Source organism: Theropithecus gelada, chromosome 12 (assembly GCF_003255815.1).
Source record: "Theropithecus gelada isolate Dixy chromosome 12, Tgel_1.0, whole genome shotgun sequence".
NCBI lineage: Eukaryota > Metazoa > Chordata > Mammalia > Primates > Cercopithecidae > Theropithecus > Theropithecus gelada.
Genome location: NC_037680.1, coordinates 31,770,677 through 31,783,655, shown reverse-complemented (window position 1 = coordinate 31,783,655; position 12,979 = coordinate 31,770,677). Strand labels below are relative to the sequence as shown.

Here is a 12,979-nt window from a genome sequence, read left to right as displayed (position 1 = left end):
AAATAAACTACTTGTTGACATTTGACACTTTAAATTTTAACTGGCAAATACTTTAGATATGGACAAAGAAGATGCATTAATTTGCTTTGAAGAACACATTCGGGCTTTAGAAAAGGAGGAAGAAGAAGAAAAACAGAAGAGTTTGCTAAGAGAAAGGAGACGACAGCGAAAAAATAGGGAATCTTTCCAGGTAAAAGAAAAAGCTCTTTTCTAACTTAGTTTTATATTATACTTACAGAACTTGAACAGTAATATAAAGAATTTTGAGACAACTGTTCCCAGATCATAGACTTAGGCTTTGTGAGGACTCATACACATTTAACTCTTTAAGTTCTACAGATGAACATTGATAAATGAGGTTTCGGTTGGGGAAAACAACAGGAGAGATGACTGGAAACAAGATATGTGTGGTGAGTCAGTAGTAGATGATACTTAGTTTCTAGAGGACAAAGGGACTGCTAGGGTATAGTTTGGGGATGGGCCATAATTTCTTAAACACTAAAAAAAGGACCTGGGATTGCATGTTTTTCAGCTAGTAGTTTATTTTCATCTTCAAGTATCATTTTTATTTTCAGTGATAGAAAATATCATGGAGCAATGAATTTTTTGCATTTCATATCTCACCCATTTCAATAATAATTGTAATAGCTAATGTTCTTTGATTGCTTACTGTCAATACAATTTATGTTTACAATCTCAATTTTTATGACAGTCTTATCTTATAAGGGTACTTACTGTTTTTGTTACATAAGTTTATATAACTAAGGAAATGAAGAGGTGAAGTGACTTGCCCAAGTTCAACAGTTGCTGAATAGTGAAGCCAGAATTTGAATCCATGCAGTTTTGATTACAGGGTCTCTTTCATTAACCATTGTATTAGGGTGAATGCTAGGTTACAATGGCTTAAATTTTAAGTTTTTTTTTGAAATAACAGTCTTTTTGGTCTAGGGCAGGGCATATTGCCATCCCCTAAGGCAGAGGTTCTCAAAATTCAGTGTGTATCAGAATGACGTAGAGGACTTTTTAAAAATTTCTTCTGGCTGGGCACAGTGGCTCATGCCCATAATCCCAGCACTTTGGGAGGCTGAGGCTGGCAATTGCTTGAGTCCAGAAGTTCAAGACCAGCCTGGGCAACATGATGAAACCCGCTCCCTACTAAAAATACAAAAAATAATAATAATAGTTAGCTGGGTGTGGTGGTGCACGCCTGTAGCCCCAGCTACTCAGGAGGCTGAGATGGGAGAACCTGAGCCCAGGAGGTCAAGACTGCAGTGAGCTGTGATGGCGCCATTGCACTCTAGACTGTGCGAAAGAGTGAGATCCTGTCTCAAAAAAAAAAAAAAAAAAAAAAAAATTCCACTATGCCAAAGGTTACTAACCATCTTAAACGCCACAGCCAGTAGAATGATTTTGGTCCTTATTCAATGAAAACTTAACATTTACTACTCTTGATGGGTTCCTTTATCTTAGTGACTTCCTAGGCTATCATATTCTACAACGGTTAAAAACACAAATTGTTTGGCCTTACCTGAAGAATTTGAATTAGTAAGTCTGGGTTGGAGTCTGAAAGTTTACATTTCTAAATTTCCAGGTGGTATCGATACTGTTGGACCATACTTTGAGAAGCAGTGCCCTAGTGTGTTAACCTTCTCTGCAGAGTTAGGGGTATGCTGCCCCCATTTCACATTTTAACTTGGAAAAAGTCGAAAGAACAGTTCTTTTTTAAAGCTAATGATTTAGAAGTTCTGCTCACCTCCTTCATTTGGGTTCAGTTGCTGAGAATTTAGTCACATGGCCGCAACTAGCTACACAAAGGAGGCTAGAAAACTTAGCTTTTAGCTAAGCAGCCATGTGCCCAGGAAGAAGGGGAGGACAGATATTTAGGAGGGCTATTATACACTCTTCCACAACCTAAGCTTTAACGTCTCTGGTGAAGGTTTTGCGGTGGTTTAAAATAAGGAGACATATGTGAAAAAATAATAATACAGTGAAAATAAGATGGAAATCTGGGTCATAGAAAATATGAGACTATAATGTAAACAATACTGAAGGTGGAGACTATGAGGCGAAATTTTGATGTAAAGTCTGCACGGTTCCGCAAATAAGCCTAAATGTGGCTTTGAATCAGATTGCTGTGTGTCTGGCATAGTTTCTGATTACTACTAATAAAATTGGTGTTAAGTATGTTGTATTAATATTCTTTCAGATATTCAGCCTGGTAATTTTCCTGTTCTGCTACTTCAAAAGATTTATTTAAGACTTTAGTGAAATGAATTAAAAGAGAAGATTGGCATTAGACAATAAAATATAATTAATGGAGAGCATCTCAGTACTTATGGTTATGATGATGACTATTTTTATTTAGTGTTCATTTGCTAATCAGAAAATTCATCACGTCTATGACGAAGAAACTATGACTTTGTTTTTCTTATGTCTTAAAACTGGTATTTGAAGTCAATGTCGTCTGGAACGGATTGATTTGAGGCTTTCAAGGAGAACCAGAGGAGTGTGTATAGTGTCTCAGAAGCCAAGAGTTTGGAGTTTTAAGATAAAGCATGATCCCCAGATGCACAGAATCAGTATCACCTGGGAAATTATGAAAATGTATATTCTAAAACCTGGGAAATTATGAAAATACATATTCTGAAACCCCACGTCAGACTTAAAGAATCAGATTCTGGAAATGGGACCTAACAATCTGATTTTTTTAAACAGTCCTTCAAATAAGTCTTTGAGAAACCCCTGAGGTAAAGGAATCCATCTAAAGTAACATGTTAAGAAATTTTCATGGAATGAGGACTGAAAGAATACTGTTAAGAGTGGCATTTAAGGTGTTTAGTGACCATTGGCATGGTAGGGAAAGTTAAAGGTCTGCCAAATAGTTGAAAGGTAACTAGAGGTATAGTTATACCTTTCAGATATTCAGTAAGGTGAAATTGAAATAAGCTTGGGGTTAAGAGAAAGCCTTTTCTTGGGTAAGAGAAAACCAGTTAAGAGGGAAAGAATGAAGGAAGAATTGAAAAATAAGGGTGACTCTTATTAAACAAAATCTCGTAAGGTTTGAAATTCAAGCATATATGTGAATACAGTTACACTGAGAGCAGTTTATAAAGGAACAAAAAGAAGGATGAAGATGGAGAAAAATTAATACCGATTAGGATCTAAGACAGTGGTGCTCAACCAGGAAAGCTTTTGTGATTGTCACTATTTGTGGGGAACATGCTACTGGCATCTAGTGTGTAGAGGCAAGAGATGCTGCTAAACATCCTGCAATGTGTACAGGAGTCAAACATACCCCGCCCTCAACCAAGAGAAAGAAAGAAAAAAAAGTATTACGTCATCCAAGATGTCATTAGTGCCAAGGGAAGAAGAAACATCAAGCCCAGCCATCTTTGAAGCAACTTGCTTTCCATAATGTAAAAGACAAGGCTTTTTCACCCCTAAAATGGGGCAAGTAAATAGAGAATAAGAACCATACAGTTTTGTCAGAGTGGTTTTCAAACCTGAATTCACATCGGTTATTGAATATTCTAAATATCTGAATATTAATATTGCTTTAAAAAATAGTCCTCAGGTGATTCTTTCAGGTTAGGGATCCACTATAGAAATAATTTCAGTGTCACAGTTCTTTGACTTTATCAGACAGATCTCACCAGTCTGGAAGTGTAAGAAACACTAGGAAAACAGGTATGATAGAGTGAGGTAAGTTCTAAGATACTAGAGCATCACTGAAGATGGTTTCCAAACTATTTTAGAGACTCAAAAGAGGGAGCAAGTGAGGAAGCTGGTGAGCCCAACAAGGGTGGTTAAGACAAAATTCCATTTATGTTGAAGGGTAAGGGGAGTTGACAAAAGGGGAGATACAGGCAGGGTTTGACAAAAGAATTTCAGAGTTGCAAGGGAATATGGACATATTTAGTCTCATCTGAAGAGGAATGAGTAGAGTTGTAAGTGCCTGATGTTGCTTTAGGACAGCTCTATCCAATAAAAATGTGAATGCCACAAATGCGATTTTAGTTTATTATTTATTTTAGTAACTTAACCCAGTATAACCAAATATTATTTTAACACATAATCAGTATTTTTTAAAATTGCTAATATTTGTGTGTAGGGTCCAGCCTCACAGGGTCGGTGGGTTTTTCTCCCCATGTGTGGAGACAAGAGATTGTAGAAATAAAGACACAAAACAAAGAGATAAAAGGCAGCTGGGCCCAGGGGACCACTACCACCAAGACACGGAGACCGGTAGTGGCCCCAAATGCCAGGCTGCACTGATATTTATTGGATACAAGACAAAGGGGCAGAGTAAGGAGTGTGATCCATCTCCAATGATAGGTAAGGTCACGTGGGTCATGTGTCCACTGGACAGGGGGCCCTTCCCTGCCTGGCAGCCGAGGCAAAGAGAAAGAAAGGAGAGACAGCTTACGCCATTATTTCTGCATATCAGAGACTTTTAGTACTTTCACTAATTTGCTACTGCTATCAAGAAGGCAGAGCTGGGTGTACAGGATGGAACATGCAGGTGGACTAGGAGTGTGACCACTGAAGCACAGCATCACAGGGAGACGGTTAGGCCTCCGGATAACTGCGGGTGGACCTGACTGATGTCAGGCCCTCCACAAGAGGTGGAGGAGTAGAGTCTTCTCTAAACTCCCCCGGGGAAAGAGAGACTCCCTTTCCCAGTCTGCTAAGTAGCAGGTGTTTTTCCTTGACACTGACGCTACCGCTAGACCACGGTCCACTTGGCAACGGGCGTCTTCCCAGACGCTGGCGTTACCACTAGACCAAGGAGCCCTCTGGTGGCCCTGCCTGGGCATGACAGAAGGTTCGCACTCTTGTCTTCTGGTCACTTCTCACTGTGTCACCTCAGCTCCTATCACTGTGTATGGCCTGGTTTTTCCTAGGTTATGATTGTAGAGCGAGGATTATTATTATATTGAAATAAAGAGTAATTGCTACAAACTAATGAATAATGATATTCATATATAATCATATCTTTGATCTATATCTAATATAACTATTCTCATTTTATATATTATACTGGAACAGCTCGTGCCCTCAGTCTCTTGCCTCGGCACCCGGGTGGCTTGCCGCCCACATTTGTGGTACTAAATCTTCAAGATTGTATGTTTTATACTTAACAGCACATCACAACTCAGACTAGCTACATTTCATGTACCCAGAAGCTATGTTAGGTCAGTGGCTACCTTATTGAACAGTGCAGGTATAGGAATCGTGGCAACAGAATATAGGGTTACAGTTTCTTTTAGTCACATTTGTGTATAGCAGTGGAAGACAGTTTTTCCTTTTGGGGTGGGGTGGGGGGTTGGTATCATCAGGCATTAGATTATCATGAGGACCACACAACCTAGATTGCTGGCATGCTCAGCTCACAATATGGTTCGCAGTCCTATGAGAATCTGATGCCCCCACTGATCTGACAGGAGGCGGAGCTCGGGCGGTAATGCTTGTTCCACCACTCACTCCCTGCTGTGTGGCTCGGTTCTGGTTCTGTGGCCGGGGGTTGGGATCCGCTGATGTACAGGATTAAACTCCCTAAGGATTGGGTTGGAAGCAGGAAGTGTGGAAATTGAAACTAGATATGGGTTTGAATCCTAGGTCTCCAAACTACTTTGGGAAAATTATACATCCTCCTCTTCAGGCCCCTTGTTTTTAAAAAAATAAATAAAAATACCTAGAACACATTAGGCACTATTTTTAAAGACAGAGTATACGTTTAAGGAAACATGCGTATACATTCTTTAGCCTCACCATTTGAGGTGGATACCCAATATTGTAAGTTAAGTTCTACCTTTTTTTAAAGCTAAAAATTAGGTTCTATCTGAAAGGGTAGGAAATAGAACCTTAGGAGGATAATGCGGTGTTGTAAAAGTTATTTTCTCTAAAGGACAAAATATTTTTCTGCCTAAAGGCAGTTGTTACTTTGCCCAAATAGGAAATAGTCTTTATACCCAAACAGGTTTGGGATAACATTGGTAGAAGAGTTTTAACTGTGTCAAAGTTTTTGTGTGTTTTCATGTTAGACTCTTATTTCTCATGTACTTAGATGACTTTTCAAATATAATTTTTCTCCCTAGATATTTTTAGATGAATTACATGAACATGGACAACTGCATTCTATGTCATCTTGGATGGAATTGTATCCAACTATTAGTTCTGATATTAGATTCACTAATATGCTTGGTCAGCCTGGTAAGATTATTTTCTTTCCTAATTTACCGTTATGGTAGTAGTTGGAATGGGCCAAATGCAAAGGTGATTATGTTGGGGGAAGGGTGCTTTATTTTTGTTTTTTAAACAAAAAAGTAATTGCAGCTCTTTGGTTAGAGCTAGCTTTTGACTTCTTTAGTTTTTTCATTAGGATCAACTGCACTTGATCTTTTCAAGTTTTATGTTGAGGATCTTAAAGCACGTTATCATGATGAGAAGAAGATAATAAAAGACATTCTAAAGGTAAATAACTATTTATTCTTACCTTTTAACCTATAGTATATCTTAAAAGTACTGTATTCCTTTGATTTATGCATTATTGATACTAAGATTTCTTTTTTTTTAGGATAAAGGGTTTGTAGTTGAAGTAAATACCACTTTTGAAGATTTTGTGGCAATAATCAGTTCAACTAAAAGATCAACTACATTAGACGCTGGAAATATCAAATTGGCTTTCAATAGTGTAAGTTATTTTTTCTCTTGTAAATAACTAATTTAATAGTATAGTTTTTAATTTATTCAGATAAAAGCAGCTAAGTTGCAGCGCATTGGAAACAGAATATGAATAGAATTTTACAGAGTAGTAGCCAGTCTTTCAGGTAAGGTAAAAGAAAAAATTTTATTTAGATGATGGATTGACAGTAAACTTCCTTTGCTCAAATTAACTGTTATTATTATACATAATATGGCCGTTATAAACCAGGCCTTGGGTCACACATGAAATACACCGACACTAACAACAGCTGATGAGCTAAAAACAAAAGACAAAACATTTGCAAAAACCTTATAATGTTTTAAGAAAGTTTACAAATTTGTGCTGGGCTACATTCAAAGCTGTCCTGGGCCACATGTGGCCCATGGGCCACAGGTTGGACAAGCTTGTTTTAAACAATGTGTGATTCCTAAATGAACAATAAATTATTTCAGCTAATAGTTATGATACTATTATAACTGATTAAGTATGATTTTCTAATAGTTACTAGAAAAGGCAGAAGCCCGTGAACGCGAAAGAGAAAAAGAAGAGGCTCGGAAGATGAAACGAAAAGAGTCTGCATTTAAGAGTATGTTAAAACAAGCTGCTCCCCCGATAGAATTGGATGCTGTCTGGGAAGATGTATGTATACTTGTTAATTTTTTCTAATGGAATTATTTTCTTTACAGTTGAGAAAGAAATTTAAAATATTTTTATTTTTCATTTTATAGCCACAAAAGCTAAATTTATTTGTAGAATATATTAAATATATTTAGAATATAATAAAAGCATTAAATCAGCTGTGAGTCTGTCTTTAGGAATATTTGTAAAGAATGGTTTGGACTTTTGAAGGGAGGAAATAATGGACTTTAAAGGGACTGGTTCATCACAGTTTTTACTTGCTGTTATGATTTATTTTAGATGTATTGGTGTACTTTCTTGGTATTCATATATTTATTTTATATCTGAATTTTTCAGATCCGTGAGAGATTTGTAAAAGAGCCAGCATTTGAGGACATAACTCTAGAATCTGAAAGAAAACGAATATTTAAAGATTTTATGCATGTGCTTGAGGTAATTTTAGAATTCTCATACATAAAATATATAAAAATGTAAACAAATTGAAGAACTTAGAATGATGAAAGTATTTAATGTTCACTGCTTTCATACAGATGTACTTACCTGGGACAGTTAGAGAATGGTATTTTTCCTATAAAAACTGCTTTTAAGTGAGAGAAATTATAAGTTTCCATAGGAATATAAAGATTTGTATGTGAAAACTGTTTTGTATTTTTAGAAAGTTTTAGAAATTGAGCAGTTTGGCAGCCACATGGATTGACTAGTAAACTTAAAACTGAAAAATTTTTCTTGTAAAGCAGATAGAAAACAGCTTTTAGGCACATTTGAGATATTATACCACATTAGCTGTGTAGAAAACCCAGAGAGTTTCTGGAATAAATGGTAAGATTTTGTTGAAATAAGCAATGAAACATTAACATCTCAGGTCACTTTAATAGGTAAGGTTCACTGGGCACGGTGGCTCACGCGTGTAGTCCCAGCGCTTTGGGAGGCTGAGGTGCATGCTGATCACCAGAGGTCAGGAGTTTGAGACCAGCTGGGCAACATGGCAAAACCCTGTCTCTACTAAAAATACAAAGAAATTAGCAGGGAGTGATGGCGCCCAGCCACTCAGGAGGCTGAGGCAAGAGAATTGCTTGAACCCAGGAGGTGGAGGTTGTAGTGAGCCAAGATCATGCCACTGTACTCCAGCCTGGGCAACAGAGTGGGACTACTTCTCAAAAAAAAAAAGTTAAGTAAGAGTATTTTGATGACAGTTTCAGTGAGGCCCTTGTAAGTATGCTGAATTGACCAATAATTATTGAATAATAGTGGGCCAGTGTTCTGATTGCTTTATGTATATTGTATTTAGGAACTTAATCCTTTCAATAAGCCTATGAAGTTAATAGGTGAACAAACAGAGGCAAAGAGAAGTAAAGTGAGTTACAGGGTTGGAAGCCAGGCATGTTGACCTTGGTCAGTGCTTTTAACAAGTATGCCATGCTGTCAGTTTTAGAGTAACTAATACTTCATAAGCTAAAAACTAGTATGTGTTTAATATTATAGTGTTGCATTGTAAATGGGCATAGCAGGACACTAAATTGACTGTTTCCTATTCCTTGATTTCCTATTTCTTGATTTATTGTTCTTGATTAATATAATGTTAACCACCGTTTTTGTGTAACATGTATTCACATAAGCCCTATATTGTTTCACAGCTGCCTCTAGATGTGGTCCTGTTGGCCTTTTTTTTTATTCTTTTTTTTTTTTTTTTTTGAGACGGAGTCTCGCCCTGTCGCCCAGGCTGGAGTGCAGTAGCCGAATCTCAGCTCACTGCAAGCTCCGCCTCCCGGGTTCACGCCATTCTCCTGCCTCAGCCTCCTGAGTAGCTGGGACTACAGGCGCCCACCACCTCGCCCAGCTAGTTTTTTGTATTTTTTTTAGTAGAGACGGGGTTTCACCGTGTTAGCCAGGATGGTCTCGATCTTCTGACCTCGTGATCCGCCCGTCTCGGCCTCCCAAAGTGCTGGGATTACAGGCTTGAGCCACCGCGCCTGGCCTTCTTCTTTTTTTTTTTTTTTTAAAGCAGAGTCTGTCTCTGTCATCCACTTCTAGGCCAGAGTGCAGCAGTGCAGTTGTGGCTCACTGCAACCTTGAACTGTTGGGTTCAAATGATCCTCCTGAGTAGCTGGAACTGCAGTCACGTGCCATCACGCTTGGCTTTTTGTGGGGTTTTTTTGGTTTCTGTTTTTATAAAGATGGAATCTTGCTATGTTGGGCAGGCTGGCCTCAAGCAAGTCTCCTGCCTTGACCTCCTGAAGTGCTGTGATTATAGGCATGAGCAACCATGCTGGGCCTCTAGATCTTTTCTGTGCCAAATGTAGTGCAGACCAGAAGCATCTACATTACCTAGAAGCTTCTTAGGAATGCAGAACCTTAGGCCGCATGGGGCAGAAATCCTGCATCTGACTCTGCATTTTAACCAGATTCCCAAGCATTAAAATATACATTTAATTTTGAGAAGCTTTGCTCTAGATAGTGTCTTACCTATTTTCCCCCAGTTCAAGAATCTCCAGATTCTTTTGTGATTTGTACTGGGGATAAAGTAGTTAGGTGGTAAATGTAGTAAAAATGGTACCATAGGGAAGGGCTGAACACATTCAGATTTTGGGGCCTTAATAATCTGAGGCTTGAGGTATTAAAGGTAGGTTAGCATTCAGTGAGATCAAAAGGAGAATAGTCCATTCTGAGATCCAGATTTTCCATTTCCACATCTGTAACTGAGGTAGAATTTATTCTCAAAGCCATGGAAATGTTTAGGGGCAAGGAGCTTGTACTGTAGCACCCCCCATCACTGCTAACCTAATAATTGTTTTAATGAGTAGAAATCCACAAAGACAACATATGGATGTCTAAGGATGTCTTGTTTGAGGAGGAAGGAAATGGCTCCTTGGGGGAAATGAAAAAGGGGTAGTAGATTTTGGATTTATTCTGACATCAACTTTATATATTTCAGTTCAAGGATGGCTCTCAGGTTGTTTTTTATCTTAGTGCTTGGCCTAAGTTGCTGATCAAAGCCAAATTGATCACAAAAGCCATGCCTGAATGTCATTGTATTTCACTGTCATTAAAAGCAGACTGCATATTACACTTTTCTTCTAAACCACACCATTCTCATTCTTCTAAAAAAAACTACTTTTTCAGGCCAGGCGCGGTGGCTCACGCCTGTAATCCCAGCATTTTGGGAGGCTGAGGCAGGCGGATCACGAGGTCAGGAGATCGAGACCATCCTGGCTAACACGGTGAAACCCCGTCTCTACTAAAAATACAAAAAAGTAGCCGGGCATGGTAGCAGGCACCTGTAGTCCCAGCTACTTGGGAGAATGGCGTGAATCCGGGAGGCAGAGCTTGCAGTGAGCCGAGAGCGTGCCACTGCACTCCACCCTGGGCGACAGAGTGAGACTCTTGTCTTAAAAATAAATAAATAAATAACTTTTTCAGCTGGGTGCAGTGGCTCATTGCTGTAATCCCAGCCCAGCACTTCGAGAGGCCGAGGCGCATGGATCACCTGAGGTCAGGAGTTCGAGACCAGCCCTGCCAACATGGTGAAACCCTGTCTCTACCAAAAATACAAAAATTAGCCAGGCGTGGTGGTGCGCACCTGTAGTCCCAGCTACTTGGGAGGCTGAGGCAGGAGAATTGCTTGAACCTGGGAAGCAGAGGTTGCATTGAGCCAAAATCGCACCACTGCACTCCAGCCTGGGTGATAGAGCGAGACTTTGTCTCAAAACAAAAACAAAAGAAACCTACTTTTTCTACTAATGGTTTTTAACATTGTTTTGTTTAGATGTCTAAATGAGTGGGTATAGGATGGGCAAGAAAGAACAGAAAAAAAATTTAAGTGACAATTCTTTGCAGTTTCAAGGAATTACATTTCTATATATTGTGGAGTTTTACTCTAAGAACTTACTTCCGTGGCTTTTTAAAGATTCTTTAAAAATCTTTAAAGTCTGTCTACAGTAAGTGTAAATTCTTGAAATTTTTTTTTGTCCCTGTAGCATGAATGTCAGCATCATCATTCAAAGAACAAGAAACATTCTAAGAAATCTAAAAAACATCATAGGAAACGTTCCCGCTCTCGATCGGTAAAGGAATTTATTGTACCAAGAGTGTATTAAAGTTATGGCACCATGAGTGTATTAAAATGTTAGCATTATTATGAATGAAATTATTTGTGTTTTTTAGGGGTCAGATTCAGATGATGATGATAGCCATTCAAAGAAAAAAAGACAACGATCAGAGTCTCGTTCTGCTTCAGAACATTCTTCTAGTGCAGAGTCTGGTGAGCATTTCTGTTTATTTGATTAAATCATTTATACTGATATACTCAAATTCTGACACTTGTTTTCCTTTTATGCTGCTCAGAGAGAAGTTACAAAAAGTCAAAAAAGCATAAGAAGAAAAGTAAGAAGAGGAGACATAAATCTGTAAGCAAGCTTCTAATTTTTACATTTCACCTAGGCGTTTGCCCTTAACTTCCTCAGAGATCATACAACCTTTTTCTATCTAATTCTCTGCAGCCCAGGACAGTTCAGGTGGGCACATTGTTGTTGCTCTTAACCTTGATCTTCCATTAAAATCATTTGGTGAGCTTTGAAAAAATACACACACCAGTGTTAGGATCCCCATCCCGGTCTTTAAAATTAATCTTCTAGGAAAGAGACTCTTGTGCGTGCATGTGTCTCTGTGTATGTGTGTATATTTGTGTGTCTATGTAGACTGAAGCTGTTGTTGAGAACCACAAGTTTAAATGTTAAGACAACCACTCCTCTACGCTTGTAGGTCTTAATCTTAGGTGTACATTAGGATCCACCTAAGGAGCTTTTTCAAAATGTGAAGGCGTGGGTATCACCACAAACCTGTTGAGTTACATTTTTTTTTATTTGAATTTGTGTATATCTAATGAAGAGCCATTCATTTAAGCACTGACGTTAAATTTTAAATAATTCCTACTCAGCAATTTCAAGAAAATTTTATTAATACAGCTGTCTGCCTTATGTGTTAAAGCTAACAGCAGTATCCTAGGTACATGTATAAACCAGTATTATACTGAGTTGGTGAAAAATGTAATATGTCTCTGTATTTACATAATAGATATTACACATCTGATGTGGTAGTAAGTCTCATGAGTGGTATTTTATCCTGTTAGAATATTATCCTTCCCAAGGGAAGGCTGTCCCCCATGGATCTTGGGTAAATTTTACTTAATCCCTGAGGTTAACAATTCACATTCGCTCTAAGAACACATAATCTGTTATACGTAGATGTTCTTAAGTATTACTTATATAAGAATTACCTATATAAGAATGGTATCTTCATCAAAATGCTAACCTGTTATTTTCTATTCATTCAGGACTCTCCAGAATCCGATGCTGAGCGAGAGAAGGATAAAAAAGAAAAAGATCGGGAAAGTGAAAAAGACAGAACTAGACAAAGATCAGAATCAAAACACAAATCGCCTAAGAAAAAGACTGGAAAGGATTCTGTAAGTATTTAGAATTGTTTCCTACCTGTATTTTCAAAATGCAAAAATGGATTCTTTGGTTAAACCATGGTGGTGTTGAAAGAATAGACTTTTCCAAGTGTGCTACAATTGAAGAAAACAGTGAAAATTCAGTTAACTACATTTCACACAATGTGATAGTTTTTGGTCATGAA

At 38.1% G+C, this 12,979-nt stretch overlaps 1 protein-coding gene across 4 annotated transcripts in view; it reads left to right on the top strand.

The window, feature by feature from the left end:
- The window catches only part of PRPF40A (pre-mRNA processing factor 40 homolog A), a 67,823-nt gene that overhangs the window by 48,844 nt on the left and 6,000 nt on the right, over positions 1-12,979 (top strand). For 3 of the 4 annotated variants that reach the window (XM_025404113.1, XM_025404112.1, XM_025404110.1), the window contains 10 exons: positions 57-190; positions 6,099-6,213; positions 6,383-6,474; positions 6,578-6,694; positions 7,208-7,345; positions 7,682-7,777; positions 11,320-11,406; positions 11,507-11,603; positions 11,687-11,748; positions 12,675-12,806. In XM_025404113.1, the coding sequence (XP_025259898.1) occupies positions 57-190; positions 6,099-6,213; positions 6,383-6,474; positions 6,578-6,694; positions 7,208-7,345; positions 7,682-7,777; positions 11,320-11,406; positions 11,507-11,603; positions 11,687-11,748; positions 12,675-12,806 (1,070 nt within the window). Of the gene's footprint in view, positions 1-56; positions 191-6,098; positions 6,214-6,370; positions 6,475-6,577; positions 6,695-7,207; positions 7,346-7,681; positions 7,778-11,319; positions 11,407-11,506; positions 11,604-11,686; positions 11,749-12,674; positions 12,807-12,979 lie in introns of all 4 variants that reach the window. The other variant, XM_025404109.1, reaches the window with a different exon arrangement.